This window comes from Ahaetulla prasina, chromosome 9 (assembly GCF_028640845.1).
Source record: "Ahaetulla prasina isolate Xishuangbanna chromosome 9, ASM2864084v1, whole genome shotgun sequence".
NCBI lineage: Eukaryota > Metazoa > Chordata > Lepidosauria > Squamata > Colubridae > Ahaetulla > Ahaetulla prasina.
The window spans coordinates 19,205,216-19,224,835 of record NC_080547.1 but is presented as its reverse complement, the minus strand read 5'-3'; the positions used below and the strand labels follow the sequence as shown (position 1 = coordinate 19,224,835).

Here is a 19,620-nt window from a genome sequence, read left to right as displayed (position 1 = left end):
CTGGAGGTGTGGCCTGGGGGTGGAAAGAGTCAGGGGACGGAGGCCTCATTATCTCCTCCACCTGGCCTCCCTCTGGCTCCTGGAGCTGAGCCAGTGAAGCCGGGGCTCCCGAGGTAAGTCCTGACGGCCCTTCCCCCTCACTTTCCAAGTCACTTTCTGGCAGGAGGCCCGGCTCGGGGGGCGCAGACACAACAGGTATCAGTGTTTATTTCTTCTCATCTCTGCCCACCCCTGCCAATCTCCTTTTCAGGTGCCTAAGGACAAAAATGTAAAGGTACGCTTCAATGAATTCCATCTTGAGAATCCTGGTAACTCCAACTCCTGCCTCAAAGATTATGTGGAAATCAACGCTGTCAAGTAAGATATATTATTCATTCATTGGTGAATCTATGTTGCCAGTTCTTGTGTATCTCTTGCGACTGGGCAAGAAAAAAACTGTCTTAGCCACTTGATGTCTTTTAATACACTTCCTTGCCATCTTTTAGGATAGAAATATCATAAATGAGAGGTCCTTGTTTGATTAAAAAACAAACAAACAAATATTTCTCTAGTACTGTCAGACGATCTGATTAGCTTTCCATTTTGACAGGAAAGCATGAGAAGACCTTGTCATTTAATTGTGTGTGTGTGTGTGTGTGTGTGTGTGTGTGTGTGTGTGTCGGGTGAAATGCTCTGATGTCTGCTACCGGTTTGCTTCGTGCGCAGATGCGTGGTGTGTGCCAAATGCATGATTTGTGTGCATGCGTGCCGCAGACGCAGCACTGAAAAGGGGGGATTAAGAAGTCTTTTCTGAGTCTGCAAAGGTAAGTAGAACAGTGACGGGGGGTGGAACAGCTGTGCCACACGATTTAGATTTTCTAGAAAGCAGAATTTCCTGCTTTCTAGCGAATATAAATCACGCGGCATAGCTGATCGTTGGAAATACCGGTTCGCCTGAACCAGTAGCATTTTTTTTTACTACAGGTTCGCCTGTACTAGTAGCATTTTTTTACTACAGGTTCACCCGAATCAATAGCATTTTTTTCTACCAGTTTGCCCGAACCAGTCTGAACTGGTAGAATTTATTTATTTATTTTATTAAATTTCTATATTAAATTTCACCCCTAGTCTCTCTCTCTCTCTCTCTCTCTCTCTCTCTCTGTGTGTGTGTGTGTGTGTGTGTGTGTGTGAGAGAGAGAGAGAGAGAGAGAGAGTGATCTCATATATTCATTGATGCATCTCATCATGAATGAATGAATGAATGAATGAATGAATGAGTGAGCCGGCCTCCGGTTGATTTTTATCTTCTTGTGGTCCTTTAGGTATTGTCAGGCCAGCAAGGGATTTGTGGTAATGAGTAAAACCAACAAAATTACAGTTCGTTTCCACTCAGATAATTCACACGTGGACAATGGCTTCTGGGCTGAGTATTTGTCCTTTGACTCCAATGACCGTAAGTGGAGATGTCAAATGTGAGATTAATCAGGGAAGGGAGGTGGTGGGATGAGGCGCCTTCTCAGTCAGAAAAGGTTGAAACATTGAGACTTGTTGATAGAGAAGTCCTCTATGGGAGAGAGAAAAGTCCTTCCTTGATATGAAGTATCCTATAGAGCAGTGGTTCCTAACCATTTTGGGCCCATGGACCAGCGGTGGTGGTGGGGGGGCAGGGGATGGTTGCCTAATCCCATGAGTGCACAAATAAAGCTTCACCACACTCACCCACTATATGTGTAGCCCGGTTCCCAATGGGCTGCAGACCAATACTGGTCCAGAAAATAAGCCTTAGCGTGAGTTTTTTCCCCAGGATGCTCATAATATAAGCCCTACCCCAAAAATAAGCCCCAGTTAAGATCATCAGTGGTCAGAGGCGTTTAGTACCTTATTTCCTCCCAAATAAGACCTAACCGGAAAATAAGCCATAATGTGTCTTTTGGAGCAAAAATTAATATAAGACCCAGTCTTACTTTGGAAGAAACATGATGTGTAGAACAGGGGTCTCCAACCTTGACAACTTTAAGACTTGTGGACTTCAACTCCCAGAGTTCTGGGAATTGAAGTCCACAAGTCTTAAAGTTGCCAAGGTTGGAGACCCATGGTGTAGAATATTAATGTATTTATATGTTTTCTCTCCCCGTCCTCTTTGTTGACTTGTAGCTTGCCCAGGGAAATTCACCTGCAAAAGTGGCCGTTGTATCAAAAAAGAACTGCGCTGTGATGGGTGGTTTGATTGTCCAGATGCCAGTGATGAGAAAAATTGCAGTAAGTTCTCCTTTTTAACTCTGTTTGGCGGTGTGGATGATGCTCGCAAGGTTGTTTACTTTTTTTTCCAGTGGGCTGCACTGCCCACAGTGTTCAAAGCTGTTGGCGGCCTTTCCATAACTCCGTTGCTTGTTATCTTCTTCTTCAGATTGCACTAAGAATCAATTCCGATGCCACAATAATTGGTGCAAGCCAAGGTACTGGCTTTGTGATACGGTGGATGATTGTGGGGACAAAAGCGACGAACTGCAGTGCGGTGAGTCATTTGTATGAGATGGAGAAATCTAGTGCATGAAGAATCGAGTTTGGACCCCTCTTAGTATGAACTAAGAGTTCAAAACTCTGAGTTGTCCGGATGGGGTTTCTTAACTAAACCGTAATTTGAAGTTTTGCGCAGTATATTAAAACATGAGCTGGATTTACACAGTCCAGGAAGCTCAAAGCTGGAAAGAGTTGAGGGAAGATGGAAGGGCCTTGAGGGATGGAAGGAAGAGCCGTTGCCATGGCAATGGTATCGCTCCTAGGATAACTGGGTCCCCATGAAAATGTAAAAAATTAGACTTTAAACTTATTTCTCATCTTGGGTGAGGTCTTCCCCATCTTCCAAGCTCAGCTAATCCTTATTCAGGAAATAAACTATAAAGCACTTTATTTTATTTTATTTTATATTATGTTATTATTTTATTTTTTAAATTTAATTTAACTTTATATTTTATTTATTTATTTATTTATATTTATTTATTTTATTTTTTATTTATTTTATTCATTTATTTTATTCATTTATTTTATTACAGTTTATTTTATTATATATTTTTATTTTATTTTAAATTATTATTTTCTCTTTTGTTATTTTATTTCTTATTTGTTTATTAATGTTTTATGTTTTAACTAGTTGTGTTTTATCATTGTTAAATGATTTGACATGTCTTTTCGTTTTTGATTGGGAACTGCCAGAGTTGGCTGAAAAATGGATGACTATATAAATGTTTTCAGTGGTCAGTAAAACGGTCAGATAAAAGAAGACTGAGTCCAGAGCAGAAATGTAACCTAAAAAAAACATCTCGGACAAGCCCCTCCCAAGCTGTCACAAAGAGAAAGGGAGATGATGTGTATTCAGACTAGCCAGCTCAGTGCTACAACCTTAGAGTAATAAAACTGGCCTATATGATAGAGAAGTCTTCTATGGGAGACTTCTATTGGATTCCTAGTCTGACCAAACTTGAAGGGTTGACAGCAAACTCTATTTTCTGTTATGATCTGGACCCCAATTTTATGTGTGATGGCCTAATTTGATTAGGGGACTGATAGGGGATGATTAGGGGACTGGAGGGCTAAAACATATGAAGAACAGCTGCAGGAACTAAGTCAGAGGTGGGTTTCAGCAGGTTCTGACCAGTTCTGGAGAACCGGTAGCGGAAATTTTGAGTAGTTCGGAGAACCGGTAGTAAAAATTCTGACTGGCCCTGCCCTCATCTATTCTCTGCCTCCCAAGTCCCAGCTGAATGGGAGGAAATGGGGATTTTGCAGTATCCTTCCCCTGGATTGGGGAGGGAATGGAGATTTTACAGTATCCTTCACCTGCCACACCCACCACGCCACGCCCACCAAGCCATGCCATGCCCACCAAGCCACACCCACAGAACTGGTAATAAAAGTTTTGAAACCCACCACTGAACTGAGTATGTCTAATTTAATGAAAAGAAGGACTAGGGGAGACATGATAGCAGTGTTCCAATATCTCAGGGGCTGCCACAAAGAAGTGGGAGTCAAGCTATTCTCCAAAGCACCTGAGGGCAGGACAAGAAGCAACAGATGGAAGCGAATCAAGAAGAGAAACAACTTAGAACTAAGGAGAAATTTCCTGACAGTGAGAACAATTAATCAGTGGAACCACTTGCCTCCAGAAGTTGTGAATGCTCCAACACTGGAAGTTTTTAAGAAGAGATTGGACAACCATTTGTCTGAAGTGGTGTAGGGTTTCCTGCCTCAGCAGGGGGTTGGACTAGAAGACCTCCAAGGTTCCTTCCAACTCTGTTATTCTATTCTCTTTTGATGGAGTCTGGCAAAAATCAGCTCCAGTGTTGAAGCAAAGCTACCATGACAGATGGTGGCTGGTGGGAATGACTTTCTTCTCTAGCAATGGAAACTTGCAATTTCTTTTTTCCTTCTCAGAATGTTCTCCTGACAGCTTCAAGTGCAATAACGGCAACTGCATCCCAGGGCAGCAGAAATGTGACGGAAAAGCAGACTGCGAAGATGGAAGCGACGAGGGGGAATGTGGCTCCGGTAAAGACTCTAGAGTGGTGATTAAACGCTGACCAAGGGAGGGGGAAGCTGTGAAAATTGTGGTTTGTAAGCAGGGAAAATTTGGGTATGTCAAGTTTGATGAAGATGGAATTGGGTATGGCTAGTTTGATGAAAAGAAGGACTAAGGGTGACATGATAGGAGGGTTCCGATATCTCAGGGGTTGCCACAAAGAAGAGGGAGTCAAACTATTCTCCAAAGCACCTGAGGGCAGGACAAGAAGCAATGGGTGGAAACTATTCAAGGAGAGAAGCAATTTAGAACTAAGGAGACATTTCCTGACAGTGAGAACAATTAATCAGTGGAACAATTTGCCTCCAGAAATTGTGAATGCTCCAACACTGGATGTTTTTAAAAAGATGTTGGATAACCATTTGTCTGAAGTGGCGTAGGGCAGGGATCTCCAACCTTGGCAACTTTAAGACTTGTGGACTTCAACTCCCAGAATTCCTCAGCCAGCTTTGCTCTGCTGGCTGAGGAATTCTGGGAGTTTGAATCCACAAGTCTTAAAGTTGCCCAGGTTGGAGATCCCTTAACTGAAGATAACTGCCCGTTCTCAGTTTGACCAGGAATTTGTAGTAGATTATTTCTTCTAAGCTAGCGCATCAACATTGCCTGTCCTTTTTCTCTGAAGCTTCTCAACACCATTCCCATATCGATCCCTGTTTCAAAACCAAGCCAAGATTTTTTTTTTTAATTCTTTCAGACCTCTTCATATGAACTCTGTCCAACTGCTATGGGACTCTTAATTAACCTCATTTCTGTAGCTTTCGTTTCAATACCCTACTGGGTAAATCTTTTTTAATGACTTTTAATAGTAGGATTCTGGCATAGCTTGTATCTGAAGCAGTGCGTTTTTCTTTGGAACTTTCAAAGAAGGTTTATGAGCCACTTGACAAATATAAAATATAAGTGTGTGTGTAGTGTGTTTCAGGAGCAGGTTTCAAAACCTGTCGCTACCGGTTCACTTGTGGGCGTGTGAGTGCATGGGCGCGTGTGAGCGCATGGGCGCGCGTGATGCTTCTGCACATATACAGAAGCTTCTGCACATGTGTAGAAGCATCTGGGCAGGTGGGCGGAGCCTCCCACCATCGCCGCTACAGGTTCGCCTGACCCGGGGTGAACTGGTAGCAATCCACCACTGATGTGTTTGTGTGTGTGTGTTTGTTTGTGTGTGTGTTTGTCTGTATTTGTGTGTGTGTATCTGGTTTGTGTGTGTGTGTGTGTGTATGTGTATGTACCATAATTCCCCGAAAATAAGCCTGTGTCTTATATTTGTTCGAACCCTGAAATAAGCGCTTGGCCTTATTGCCATGCGCTCAAGAGCCCGATTGGGCTTATTATCAGGGGAGGTCTTAATTTGGGGAAAACAGGGTATGTGTGTGTATGTATGGTCTAGAGCAGGGGCCTCCAACCTTGGTCCCTTTAAGACTTGTGGACTTCAACTCCCAGAGTTGAAGTCCACAAGTCTTAAAGGGACCAAGGTTGGAGACCCCTGCTCTAGACAGCATTATGTAATTGTTCTTAAAAAATTCTTTCGTGGAAGTAGACATCCTTTCCCACAAGAGAGAGAGGGCATTCAGAAAAATAGCGTGTTTTACAGGTAATCCTCTACTTACAATGTTTTGTTTAGTGACTGTTCAAAGCTACAATGCCAGTGACTTATGAACCATTGTTCACATTTACGACCATTGCAGTCACATGATCAAAATTCAGATATTCGACAACTGACTCATATTTATGATTCCCGGGGATGTCTCATCCCCTTTTCAACCTTCCGACAAGCCATGTCAATGGGAAAGCCAGATTCACTTAACAATTGTATTTCTAACTTAACAACTGCAGTGAATCACTTAATAGCTGTGACCAGAAAGGTCATAAAATGGGGCAAAATTCAATTGTGGTTGTAATTCGAGGACTACTTATACTTCCTAGAAAGGAAGTAGCAAAGTTGTCCATGATGTGGAAAAGATTCAAATAGTTCCAGACTTCATTTTGCATTCCTAGCCTTGGGGGGCACTCGCCATCCTTCTTTTACCAAACAAAATTGCCCCCACAACCATCTGGCGACATCCTCTTCTGAAGTTATGTTTTTTTTTTAATCTCTGCTTTTTTCAAAGCGGTCAGCGTTTCCTGTCAAGCATATACCTACAAATGCCGCAACAATGTGTGTGTGAACAAGAGGAATCCGGAATGTGATGGAGCAGCAGACTGTAGCGACAATTCAGATGAAGAGAATTGCAGTGAGTTCTGATTATACCAAGATACTCTGTTTCCCCGAAAATACGACCAACCCTGAAAGTAAGTCCTAGCTTGATTTCTACACGTGCACCCAATATAAGCCCTACCCCAAAATAAGCCCTAATTAAGATCCTGCCCACTCCAGAGTGCACGGGTAAAAATTAAGCTAGGGTGGGGATGAGGGTGGTAGAGCTGCCCTACTGTATTTTTCAGAGTATAAGATGCACCAGAGTATAAGACGCACCTTAGTTTTTGGGGAGGAAAATAAGAAAAAAGCTGATTGGCAGGTGGATCGGCCTCCCGGAATACCCCCAATCAGCTGTTCCCAGAGGTGAATTTTAGCAACAGGTTCCTTGGTTGTGAGCTCTGTGCCTTGCTTTTTTTTTCTGCCTCTGAAACTCAGTTTCAGAAAAAACTTCTTTCTGCCTCTGAAAGCCTCCGAAACAGAGCTTCAGAAAAAAAGCCTCTGAAGCTCTGTTTGGGGGCTTTTTTTCTGAAGCTCTATTTGGGGGCTTTTTTTCTGAAGCTCTGTTTGGGGGCTTTTTTTCTGAAGCTCTGTTTGGGGGCTTTTTTTCTGAAGCTCTGTTTGGGGGCTTTTTTTCTGTAGCTCTGTTTGGGGGCTTTTTTTCTGAAGCTCTATTTGGGGGCTTTTTTTCTGTAGCTCTGTTTGGGGCTTTTTTCTGAAGCTCGGTTTGGGGGCTTTTTTTCTGAAGCTCTGTTTGGGGGCTTTTTTTCTGTAGCTCTGTTTGGGGGCTTTTTTTCTGAAGCTCTGTTTGGGGGCTTTTTTTCTGAAGCTCTGTTTGGGGGCTTTTTTTCTGAAGCTCTGTTTGGGGGCTTTTTTTCTGAAGCTCTGTTTGGGGGCTTTTTTTCTGAAGCTCTGTTTGGGGGCTTTTTTTCTGAAGCTTCTTTCAGCCTCTGAAACCTCCGTTTGAGAAGCTGGGTGGGGCTACATTCAGAGTATAAGACGCACCTAGATTTTCACCCTCTTTTTTGGGGGAAAAGGTGCGTCTTATATGCCAAAAAATACGGTACCTTTGGACGGTTGTAGCCAGGCCTCACACCCCAACACCTGCCTTGCAGCCAGTGGTGGGATTCAGCCAGTTCACACCACTTCTGGAGAACCGGTTGTTAACTTTCTGAGCAGTTTGGCAAACTGTTTGTTGGAAGAAATCATTAGGGCAGAGAACCAGTTGTTAAATTACTGGAATCCCACCACTGCTTGCGGCCCATTTCTTCTGCAGCCGGCAAGGCTTTCCTGAAGACCCCTGTATCTGATAACAAAGCTCCGGATTGATCCATAGCTCCGTTATCGGCTGCAGAGGCCTTCAGGAAAACTTTGCCAGCCACAAAAGAAGTTCTGGAGGGCCTTGGACAGTGAAAAGGAGACCAGGGGCGATGTGCACAAGTGATGACATCCCCTGAAAACAAAAATGAAAGTAAAGCAGGCTATTTGCTGTTTGCTGCAATGAGGCAAAAGTGCTGGAAGGCAGATTTCTTTTTCTTGTTTTCCTCACCAAAAAAGGTAGGTGCATCTTCCAGTCCGGAGCGTCTTATACTCTGAAAAATACGGTAGATGAAAACAGAGTTCAGTTCTTGTCGTGATGTTAAAGAGGTGACAGAATTTGGGGAAGTACTTTTCCCACACAAAGGATTGTGGGAAACTCTTGTTGAATGTTCCAAAGGCAACTTTTCCAAAAGGCAATTAGACTTTCTTGTTGTTGTTGTTCTCCTTTTTATTTATTTTATTTATTTATAATTGAACTTTTATACCGCCCTTCTCCCAAAGGACTCAGGGGTACAGCCATCTTAAAATACAACAAATAAATAGCAAATTTAAAAGAATTTAAAAACAAATATTAACAAGGCCATCAACTAAAACGGTCAAAGACCGACTTAAAACCCCATTAAAATACAGTTAAAATACACATTAAAATATACTTAGGCTAGTCCCGCCCAATGAAATAGTAACGTCTTCAATTCCCGCTTGAAGGTCCAGAGGTTGGGAAGTTGGCGTAAACCCGGAGGCAACTCGTTCCAAAGGGCCGGTGCTGCCACAGAGAAGGCTCTCCCCCTGGGGGCCGCCAACCGACATTGTTTGGTCGACGGCACCCTGAGAAGGCCCACTCTGGCCTTCTCAGTTCATGAGAACTTCTTCAGTTCATGAAGAACTGAACGGAAGAAGCTTCTTGGATGAGAAGCGAAACATTTTCAAGGGGGAAAAAACAACCCCCAAGAAAGTCCAGTTTCCTTTTGGAAAAGCAGTTTTGGGACAACCATGACTGAATGGTTGAGAATCACCACAAACTCTTGTTGAATGTCTTGACTGATGGCCAAGCATCTCTTTGAACTGAGGAGACCAATTGAACTGAAGCTTTTTTTGGGTCTGTGTGTCTGAATTTTCTTCCTTTTAGACTGTGGCATCCGTGCCTATAGCAAGCAGTCCCGGATTGTGGGTGGAATGGACTCCGATTTGGGCGAATGGCCCTGGCAGGTCAGTCTGCATGTCCAGAGCGAGGGTCACGTATGTGGAGCTTCCTTGATATCCAACAAGTGGCTGGTCACGGCTGCCCATTGCTTTGTTGAAAAGAACTACATCAGGTAGGTAGAGGTTTTTGTTTTTGTTTTAATCACGCTTCAGAAGTTAATTGTTTTTTTCTTATAAATACTTTATTGAATTTTTAAAGTAATGAAACCCGAAGACTTGGGGGTAGGGGGTTCACTTTGACTGGGGTAATGTCAGGGTTCCAAGTAACAGATCCATTGCAAGCAAAAACTCTGAGTGTTCCCAGTGTGCGCATGCGCAGAGTTGCCAAACAAAGGGAACAGCTAAAGAACAAGGGTCGACTCAGGAGTAAAGCCACAGGTGGATGATGAATGGCCCTTCCCAGAGGGAATAAAAGAGGAGCGAAATGGGAGTGGAGTTTGCAGGAGACAATTAGTTCCTCTAATTGATTTGTGACTCTTCTGAGACTCTTTGCCAAAGTTTTGAAGATATCGGCCTGGCAGCTCTCCAAGCCAGACAAGGTCTATAACTGTAAATTCTCCCTTGAAAGACTTTGCTGAAGGAGAATGAGAGGAATTCACTGTTTGTTTCATAAAAGGGGTTTTGTCGGGACCAGGATTCTGCTTTGCGCTTTTTGGGGAAGTCTAGGTCAGAACAGGTGGCTTAGTGGCTAAGATGCTGAGCTTGTCGATCAAAAAGTCGGCAGTTCAGCGGTTCGAATCCCTAGTGCTGTGTAATGGGGTGAGCTCCCGTTGCTTGTCCCAGCTTCTGCCAACCTAGCAGTTCGAAAGCACGTAAAAAATGCAAGTAGAAAAATAGGGACCACCTTTGGTGGGAAGGTAACAGCATTCTGTGCACTTTTGGCATTGAGTCACGCCGGCCACATGACTCCGGAGACGTCTTCGGACAATGTTGGCTCTTCGGCTTTGAAACGGAGATGAGCACCGCCCCCTAGAGTTGGGAACGATTAGCACATATGTGCGAGGGGAACCTTTACCTTTACCTTTAGTTCAGAACAACTACCTGCATTCAAAAATGTCCTGGCTAACCGAGATACCTTGCTCTGCCTGCAGATATAACGATCCCTCTCTGTGGACTGCCTACATGGGTCTTCTAGATCAGGAGAAAAGGTCGAACAGCCACGTTCAGAAAAAGGCTATCAAGAGAATCATCACCCACCCGCTCTTCAATGACTTCACGTACGATTATGACATCGCCCTGATGGAGCTCTCCAGCCCCGTGGCTTTTTCCAAAGAAATCATTCCTATCTGTTTGCCTGATGCCACCCATGAATTCCCTGCAGGGAAAGCCATCTGGGTGACCGGATGGGGAAGGACTGAAGAAATGGGTGAGTCAAAGAATGGGAAGAGGAAGGTGTCCCCCTTGGGGAAAAAGATTATAGAGGATTTAGCACCAATCTGCAGCTCGTTTTGGATAAACATCCAGTTTTTGTCGCCACGATGTAAACAAGATGTAGAGACTCTAGAAAGAGTGCAGAGCAGAGCAACAAAGATGATTAGGGGACTGGAGGCTAAAACATATGAAGAATGGTTGCAGGAACTGGGTACGTCTAGTTTAATGAAAAGAAGGACTAGGGGAGACATGATAGCAGTCTTCCAATATCTCAGGGGTTGCCACAAAGAAGAGGGAGTCAAGCTATTCTCCAAAGCACCTGCGGACAGGACAAGAAGCAATGGGTGGAAACTAATTAAGGAGAGAAGCAACTTAGAACTAAGGAGAAATTTCCTGACAGAACAGTTAATGAGTGGAACAACTTGCCTGCAGGAATTGTAAATGCTCCAACACTGGAAGTTTTTAAGAAGATGTTGGATAACCATTTGTCTGAAGTGGTGTAGGGTTTCCTGCCTGGGCAGGGGGTTGGACTAGAAGACCTCCAAGGTGCCTTCCAACTCTGTTATTCTATTCTAAATGTAAATGAGTGAGTGACTCCATCTGAAATTTTTCCTAGGTGGAAAAATGCTGGAAGGTAAACATGCTTGTGCCACTGGTGCAGGTCTGTCGAGGGAGAGACATTGTCTGTCTCTCCCTCGATTCATGAACGTACAGCATACCACATAGAACATAGAATAATAAAGTTGGAGGAGACCTTGGAGATCTTCTAGACAAACCCCTTGCTCGAGCAGGAAACTCTATACCATTTTAGACAAGTGGTTGTCCTGTCTTGTTTTGAAAGCCTCCAGTGATGGTGCACCAACAACTTCTGAAGGCAAGGACAATTTCTGTCCCATTGATTGATTCCTCTCACTATTAGGAAATTTCTGCTTACTTCTAGGTGGCTTCTCTCCTTTGGTTAGTTTCTATCCATTGCAATGCAAGCCGGTCATAAAGAACAAAGGCCAAAGATGTATCAACAGAGGCTACACAAATAAACCAGCATTCTAAAACTTTCTGAAAACCCCGTTTGTTTTCACTCATAGCATTGTTTCTCCAAATGCCCAGAGTCCTTGGCACAGGTAGTCCTCGATTTACAATCATCGTTAGGATTTGGAATACAGTGGAATTGTAGTGGAACAGTGGAATTGTAGTGGGATGGATTGGATCAAAATTGGGTAGATCCAGGCGAGAGATTTGAGACTCGTCTTGTTGAGACTGTTTGGGATAGTTTTGACCCTGTGACTCCCGAGGACATGGGCAGTTGTCTTTTGAAGATCACTCCAGGAGAGCTTTTTATCAAGTTCGCCTGATTCGCCAGTTGCGCCCCTTCCTGGACCGGGATGCCCTATGCACGGTCACTCATGCTTTTGTTACCTCTCGCTTGGACTACTGCAATGCTCTCTACATGGGGCTCCCCTTGAAGAGCACCCGGAGGCTCCAGTTAGTCCAGAATGCAGCTGCGCGGGTGATAGAGGGAGCGGTTCGGAGCTCCCATGTAACACCCATCCTGCGCAGACTGCACTGGCTGCCTGTTGTCTTCCGGGTGCGCTTCAAGGTATTGGTGACCATCTTTGAAGCGCTCCATGGCTTAGGACCGGGATACTTACGGGATCGTCTACTGCCATCTTCTATCTCCCAGCGACCGGTGCGTTCTCACAGAGAGGGACTCCTTAGGGTGCCGTCAGCCAAGCAATGTCGACTGGCGGCTCCCAGGGGAAGGGCCTTCTCTGTGGGGGCTCCTACCCTGTGGAACGAACTTCCCCCTGGACTTCGACAACTACCTGACCTTCGGACCTTTCGCCGTGAACTTAAGACTTATTTATTCCGTCTTGCTGGACTGGCTTGAATTTTTAAATTTTTAAGCTGATTTTATGGGTTTAAATTTTTATTAATTTTATAGGGTTGATTGTATTTTAAAATGGGGCCAAATTGAATAAGTTTTTTAATGTTTGTTTTTAGTATTGTATGCGTTGTTGCTGTATTTTATTTTGGCTGTAAACCGCCCTGAGTCCTTCAGGAGAAGGGCGGTATACAAATTAAAATATTATTATTATTATTAATTATTATTATTATTATTATTGTTGTTGTTGTTGTTGTTGTTGTTGTTGTTGTTGTTGTTGTTGTTATTGTTATTGTTATTGTTATTATTATTAGTGTACATGGAATTCATTAAATGAATCATGGCCAATTTTATGACCTTGTTTGTACTGTGAGTAAGTGAATTTGGCTTTCCCTGTTGATTTTGCTTGTCAAATGGTGATCCTCTATCCCAGGATACTGCAACTGTTGTAACTACATCCTGGTTGCCAATTCGGATTATGTGACTTCCCTAAATCTCACGCAAACCTTTCTGATTTTTTTTGGCAGGTCCTGGTGCCACAATTTTGCAGAAGGCAGAAATCCGGGTGATCAATCAGACCATGTGTGAGTCCCTTCTGGTCAATCAACTCACTGCACGGATGATGTGCGTAGGAGTCCTGACGGGAGGAATTGATGCTTGCCAGGTGAGAAAGTTTGCGATTTCTTCTGGAGAAGTTCAAGCCCTTTAGATGTTCTTCTAGAGATGTTCAAGCCCTTTAGATGTTCTTCTGGAGATGTTCAAGCCCTTTAGATGTTCTTCTGGAGAAGTTCAAGCCCTTTAGATGTTCTTCTGGAGATGTTCAAGCCCTGAAGAACAGCAAGCCCTTTAGATGTTGCTCAATGGCAATAAATAGGCGGCTCCAGCCAGTCCATTTAGATGATAGAGAGTTGCTTAGCAGCATTGGGAGGTCTATCTGTTCCTTCACCATCCTTGTAGGCACTTGGCAACAAAGCAGCCACTAAACATAAGAGCATAGGCTGTGCTCAGCCCATCTCACTCTGCTCTTCTTCTTCTATTGTTTATCTCCCTCAAGAACAGGGGTGACCAACCTTCGCAATTTTAAGACCTGTGGACTTCAGCTCCCAGAATTCCCCAGTCAGCCATGTTGGCTAGAGGATTCTGGGTGTTGAAGTCTACAAGACTTAAGGTTGCCAAGGGTTGGACACTCCTGCTCCAGAAGGTCCAACTTATAAAAGGATCCATCCAAGAAATCCTGGCAACTCCTTAGAAAAACTTCCTTGGAGTATGAAATGAGGGAAGGGAGCCTCAGAGATTCTGTTCCTTGATTAACCGCTGCCTCATTTCCTTTTAGGGAGATTCGGGAGGACCGCTTACCAGCGTGGAAGTGAACAATAGGATGTTCCTGGCTGGTATAGTCAGCTGGGGAGATGGTTGTGCTCGCCGGAACAGGCCAGGAGTTTACACCCGGGTCACTAAGCTACGAACATGGATCAAAGAGAAAACAGGGTTGTAGGTGGTTTCAGCCACTAGGATTGTTCACCCAACTCATGGAGGTCGGTCAACCTGGCCATTGAAGAAGACTTTCCCACATGATGTGAAGGGAACCCTGTCTCATACGTTCAACCCTTCTCTCCTTCTGTTCTCGTTCTTCTGGGTCTCCCAGGTGGGGAAGGTTGGTTTGATAACAAATGACCCACCTGGATTAATTGTACATGGACCGTTGCCACCTGGAGATCCTTCCAATTGCTTCTTTCCTTGCTTCTGTCTCCTGAGATCACCGCAGTGTCTTCATTTAAACATGGACTGAGTTTTTGACCCGGCTTGGAGCTCCGCCACAGAGCTGACTTTTGCACAAGTGTGCAAGGGAAAGTTGGAACCAATTTGAGATGGGATTATACGGGCTCCTCTTCTCCCAAGCGCCAAACAGAGGACAGCGGAAAGAAAAGGAGACTTATCTGCTTGTTTAGAAAAGAGATTGGAGGTCTCTGGGCTTGATGCCCCGTTCTTTTTTCCTTCTTGTGTCCGACTCCATGCCGCCTGCGATTATCCTACGGCCTTATAACTTTTCCCTTAAAATTCCTCATTAAGGGTGAGGTTACTATCTTTGCTGTTTCAGTGTGCAATTCCCTGGAATTCTTACGGAAAGGGAATTATATTAATATTTCCAGATATGCTATGATGGGGATTGATTTAGGGCAGGGATCTCCAACCTTGGCAACTTTACGACTTGTGGACTTCAACTCCCAGAATTCCTCAGCCAGCTTTTGCTTTTATTTTTTTCTCTTCAGCTTTTGCTGGCTGAGGAATTCTGGGAATTGAAGTCCACAAGTCATAAAGTTGCTAAGGTTGGAGAGCCCCGATTTAGGGCTATAATATCGCTGCAAAATTTGATGGAACCACTAGAGGGGCGCAGAGAGATTTAAAAAAAGCTTGTCTTTTGCTCATAGCCGGTGATATTCTGGATATTTGCAACAGAAATTAAGACAGCAGCTTCTTTGATTAAATGACTTCTTTTTCTCTCTCTCTCCCTGTCCCCCCCCGAGTGAACTTCCCAATATCGGTGCAAAATTGCCTATAAAATACAGCCTTGTTACGCTGGCAAAGCAAGCACCGAAAATCATATTCGATCCGCAATGTAAGAAGCATCATATCAGATCTTGCTGTTTTTAAAGGGAATATTTCCCATCTCTGACTTCACCTCCTTTTTATAATATACTGATCAGAGATGCAAAGACCTAGGGAAGAAAAACAGGAAGGGGGGGGGTGAGGAAGGGACGACAGCCAATATATTTTACCTTACCCCATCTGAATTTTTCCTTTCCCATCCTCATTAGTTTCCCTGTCTTTCCATCTCACCCACCAGCATAATTCAGATTGAGAATCCCTCCTTGATATTTTTTTTAAAATTCTATTTCTATCCATTTGAGTCCCTGGGATAAAAAGTTCTGACTTTAGCACAGCGGTGAAATCCATTTACCGTTTGCTACTGGTTCTGGAACGGGAGCACGCTACATTCGTGTGCACCTCTTCTGCGCATGCACAGATGGTGAAAAACCGGGACGTAATGACGTCCCGGCGGCTGGGCGGAGCTTCCTGCTACCAGTGCTACCAATTCGGTGAGCCGCGTAGAACCTGGGGGGAGGGGTACGATTTCACCGTTCCTTTAGCATTTTTTTTGTAGGCAGAATCAAGTTCTGCAAGAGTTCTGTTGATTATTAGTAGGTTGTCTGCAAAGCTCCAAAATGCCTTTGAGGATAAAAAACAACAACACTTGACAATCAAGGAATAATAGCCTTTTTGCTCTTCTATGTCTGGGTGTAAAAGCCCGGTTGAAATATTTGGGACTTGCAATCCACTTGCCATAAAAAAAAAAAAAACCAACCAAACAAAAAAACACCCAGTTGATTCTGGATTTTTCCAACAGTGGAAAATCACAACGGTTTCCATCAAGGGTTGGAATATGGTGGATGGAAATGGGAATGAGGGGAGAACTTCAGAGTAAGCCTGTGGGATCTTGCCTACCTTGCTTGTTTGAAGTTTGAAAAGCTCGTGCCTTGCATCTTCATGTCCTGAGCCATCCCATCAACAAGACTTAACTTTCTTTGAAGCACCTCTTGCCTGGCTCTTGTGAAATGCTGCCTGTTTTCAGATGTTCTTGAGACTTGGCTTCCTTGAGCTTCTTGGAAGATATTCCGGGATTATTTGCAGACCGTTGGCATTCTTGTCTCCTTCTCCAAATCCTGTCTTATCCAGGAGGTTTCATAGTAGCCCTTTCCTCATTTAGTCCCCCTCAGATATCATGGGCACCGAAATAAGCTGGCTGGGAATTGCACTGCCTAGCCATCAATGTCCACAAGAAAGCCCACTTTGGACAAAACACCGATACGGAGCGGAAATCTCTTGAGACCCTGCACTTTTAATCCAGTCCCTCTGCACCTGTTTACCTCATTAGAATGAGATAGATGTAGAGAGATCTAGAGAATATAATTGTGTGTGCATGAATGTGTGTGTGTGTTTGTATGGGTGGATTGTAACCTTTTTCTGCCCCATTTTGGGGCAGATTGGCATTACCACAATGTGCCTTATTGTACAGCCTTGTTTAATCTATGGTAGTCTACCGCAGGGGTCTCCAATCTTGGCAACTTTAAGACTTGTGGACTTCAACTCCCAGAGTTGAAGCTTTGCTGGCTGAGGAACTCTGGAAGTTGAAGTCCACAAGTCTTAAAGTTGCCAAGGTTGGAGACCCCTACTCTACAGCATTTCTGTCTTCTTCTTAGGGCCCCCTAAACTTCTTTATAGGTTGATGGCTAAAGGAAGTTGGTTCTCAAAACTGGGACCTCCTTGGAAGCCGTTGTGTCATTAGCATTCTTCTTCTTCCCCCCCCACCTATTGGCCAACACCTGTTTAGGTGTTCTGGGAGTTGTAGTCCAACCTTTTTTTAGGGAGCGCTTCTATCCTGCGGTGTCAAATACTGATTTGTTCCGGTGTTTGCTGTCTGCACCAACAGAATTTGAGCCGCCTTCTAGTAGAATAAATGCCTCTGTCTAAGTGCCTCTTCTTGAGTGAAAGAAAGGACGGCTGAGAGATTGTTTAGGGAACAAACACTATTAAGTAGAGCTAGATAGAGCTAAAACGCTTCCAATGGACAAGACTGTTGTATTTCACTGTGTGATCCGCCTTTTTTTTTTTTTTTTTACAACTGTTGCTTTTACAACTGATGGACAAGTAATGGTTCTTTACGGTAAAACCTAGTGTTGTTCTACATCTCTATTGGTCCAAATTTTCTCTGGCCTCTAATGGGAAGAGGTCTTTTCTCCCCCCCCAGGATATTTGAATCAAAAGTATATTTAACAATCTGAGAAATTCTTCACTAGGTCCTATTCTTTAAAGCACAGAAGCGACAGAAAGAGTTCAGTGCAGACTTAACTGTTTTATTTCCCATTAAGAGAAAGTGTTTTCAAAATTGTTTGAAACTAATCGGCTCATTTTTACTTCTTGCCGTGTTTGTCTGTATATAAAAATTGTATCTTTTTTTTTTTAAAAATGCTGTAAATAGCTTAAATACGAGAAAACTGTACCAAACAGTTTTTAATTCCTACCAATATTTCTGTCCCCACCCCCCTTTTTTATTTTTTATTGGAAAACTGAATGAAGTGGAAATGTCTGATGATTCTTAATCTGTCATTAAACTTGTTTTTTAATGGATGTTTCATTTTAATTCGGCATGTTCTGTGGGGTTGAAATATTTCTTTCATGATTAGGGAACTGGAGGCTAAAACATATGAAGAACTCGGTATGTCTAGTTTAATGAAAAGAAGGACTAGGGGAGACATGATAGCAGTCTTCCAATATCTCAGGGGTTGCCACAAAAAAGAGGGAGTCAAGCTATTCTCCAAAGCACCTGCGGACAGGACAAGAAGCAATGGGTGGAAACTGATCAAGGAAAGAAGCAACTTAGAACTAAGGAGAAATTTCCTGACAGTTAGAACAATTAATAAGTGGAACAACTTGCCTGCAGAAGTTGTGAATGCTCCAACACTGGAAGAGTTGAGAAGAGATTGGACAATCATTTGTCTGAAGTGGTGTAGGGTTTCCTGCCTGGGCATGGGGTTGGACTAGAAGACCTCCAAGGTCATTTCCAACTTTGTTGTTGTTGTTGTTGTTATTAATAATAATAATTATTATTCTTTTGGATGAAAAGCTGGCCTGAGTAAGATCCTATAAAGCAACGAGAACCTCAAAACAGAAGAACAGCATCAAGATCAAAAGAATCGATGCAGGAAATCCTCAATTTATGACCACAACTGAGCCCAAAGGTTCTGCTGTTAAGTGAGACAGCTGTCAAGTGAATTTTATGATATTTTTTTTGCCAAAGTTGTTAAGTGAATCACGGCCATTCAGTGAACCTGGGCGTCCCTGTTGACTTTGCTTGTCACAAGGTCGCAAAAGGGGATTCATGTGACCCCAGGACACTACAACGTCATAAATATGAAGCAGTCGCCAAGTGTCTGAATTTTGATCACATGACCATGGGGATGTTGCAACGGTTATAACTGTGAAAAACGATCATAAGAGCGCTTTTTTTCAGCGCTGTTGTAACTTCGGTCATTAAATGAACTATTGTAAGTCAAGGACAATCTGTTATTGTTGTTGTTTTTTTTAGAGTATGGCACATTAGCCAGAGTATGGCACATGTGAGCCGGCTGCCTCTGTGAAAGGAATTTATTCAGGCGATGTTAATTTACCCGTGGGACGCCTGAATGCCAGTAGGCAATTGTGGGAGGCTTTTTTCTTGTCCCTACGCAGTTTATTTACTAATGGGAATTGAGCTGCTGAGCTGCCAACCTCAGCGGTGGGCAGGCCCAGTGTCTTACCACGTGAGCCACCGCGCCCACCCCCCAAGGACTATCTGTAATATTCCAGTTGATGTTGCAGCGAGAATGGCTGGAAAATAGCGGGCTCTGCCAAGCCTTGCAAAATCCAGCCAGTAACCGCTACCAGGAGATCCCACAGGGTCATAGCTGCCTTGAAGGGGTGGTGAAGGAAGGAGAGGGCTTCGCTGACCACAAGGAATCCGCAAATTCCTCGTTAGGTCTGAAGCAAGCTCTCCCCGAATGGCAGCATGTATGACCACCATTTTTGGCAGTCACAAAGCTGGGATAACTGGGACTACAAGATTTGTGCTGGAGTGGTGTATGGAAAGAGCCTTGAAACTGGGTGAGATAACTACCAACTTTTACTTTAAAGACCTGATGGTAACACAAGAATTTTAAAAGTTAACTCCAAAGCCTAAGAGAGTGGCGAATTATTACACAAAGAAAAAAGAAACCGGAAATTTAAGAGGCAAAAGAAGCCCAAGGGAAGCTACAAAGCACAGAAAGTTTGGGAAAAAAGCTTAAATAATTTAAACAGTGATCTTCAGGAGAAATTGTTTTGTTATTTGTATTTTCAAACCCCCTGGATTTATTGAGAATCAGCTGTTTTTGACAGATTGCTTGGATTTGGAAATAAGAGTGCCATCTACTGGACGAAGTGAAGCACTACAATGGTAGCATACTTAGTGAAAGTAAACTCAGTACACAATATACAAAGACTGATACACAGAAGAGAAGTAAT

At 43.5% G+C, this 19,620-nt stretch overlaps 1 protein-coding gene across 2 annotated transcripts in view; it reads left to right on the top strand.

Annotated features, from left to right (window-relative positions):
• Nucleotides 1-17,812, top strand: part of ST14 (ST14 transmembrane serine protease matriptase) — a 57,709-nt gene extending 39,897 nt beyond the window's left edge. The window contains exons 10-19 of one of the 2 annotated variants that reach the window (XM_058194531.1): nucleotides 251-357; nucleotides 1,302-1,432; nucleotides 2,134-2,238; nucleotides 2,387-2,494; nucleotides 4,411-4,524; nucleotides 6,664-6,786; nucleotides 9,196-9,382; nucleotides 10,361-10,635; nucleotides 13,050-13,186; nucleotides 13,856-17,812. In XM_058194531.1, coding sequence (XP_058050514.1) covers nucleotides 251-357; nucleotides 1,302-1,432; nucleotides 2,134-2,238; nucleotides 2,387-2,494; nucleotides 4,411-4,524; nucleotides 6,664-6,786; nucleotides 9,196-9,382; nucleotides 10,361-10,635; nucleotides 13,050-13,186; nucleotides 13,856-14,017 — 1,449 coding nt within the window. In that variant the 3' untranslated portion in view covers nucleotides 14,018-17,812. The remainder of the gene's footprint in view (nucleotides 1-250; nucleotides 358-1,301; nucleotides 1,433-2,133; nucleotides 2,239-2,386; nucleotides 2,495-4,410; nucleotides 4,525-6,663; nucleotides 6,787-9,195; nucleotides 9,383-10,360; nucleotides 10,636-13,049; nucleotides 13,187-13,855) is intronic. The other variant, XM_058194532.1, reaches the window with a different exon arrangement.
• Nucleotides 17,813-19,620: the final 1,808 nt, after the last annotated feature.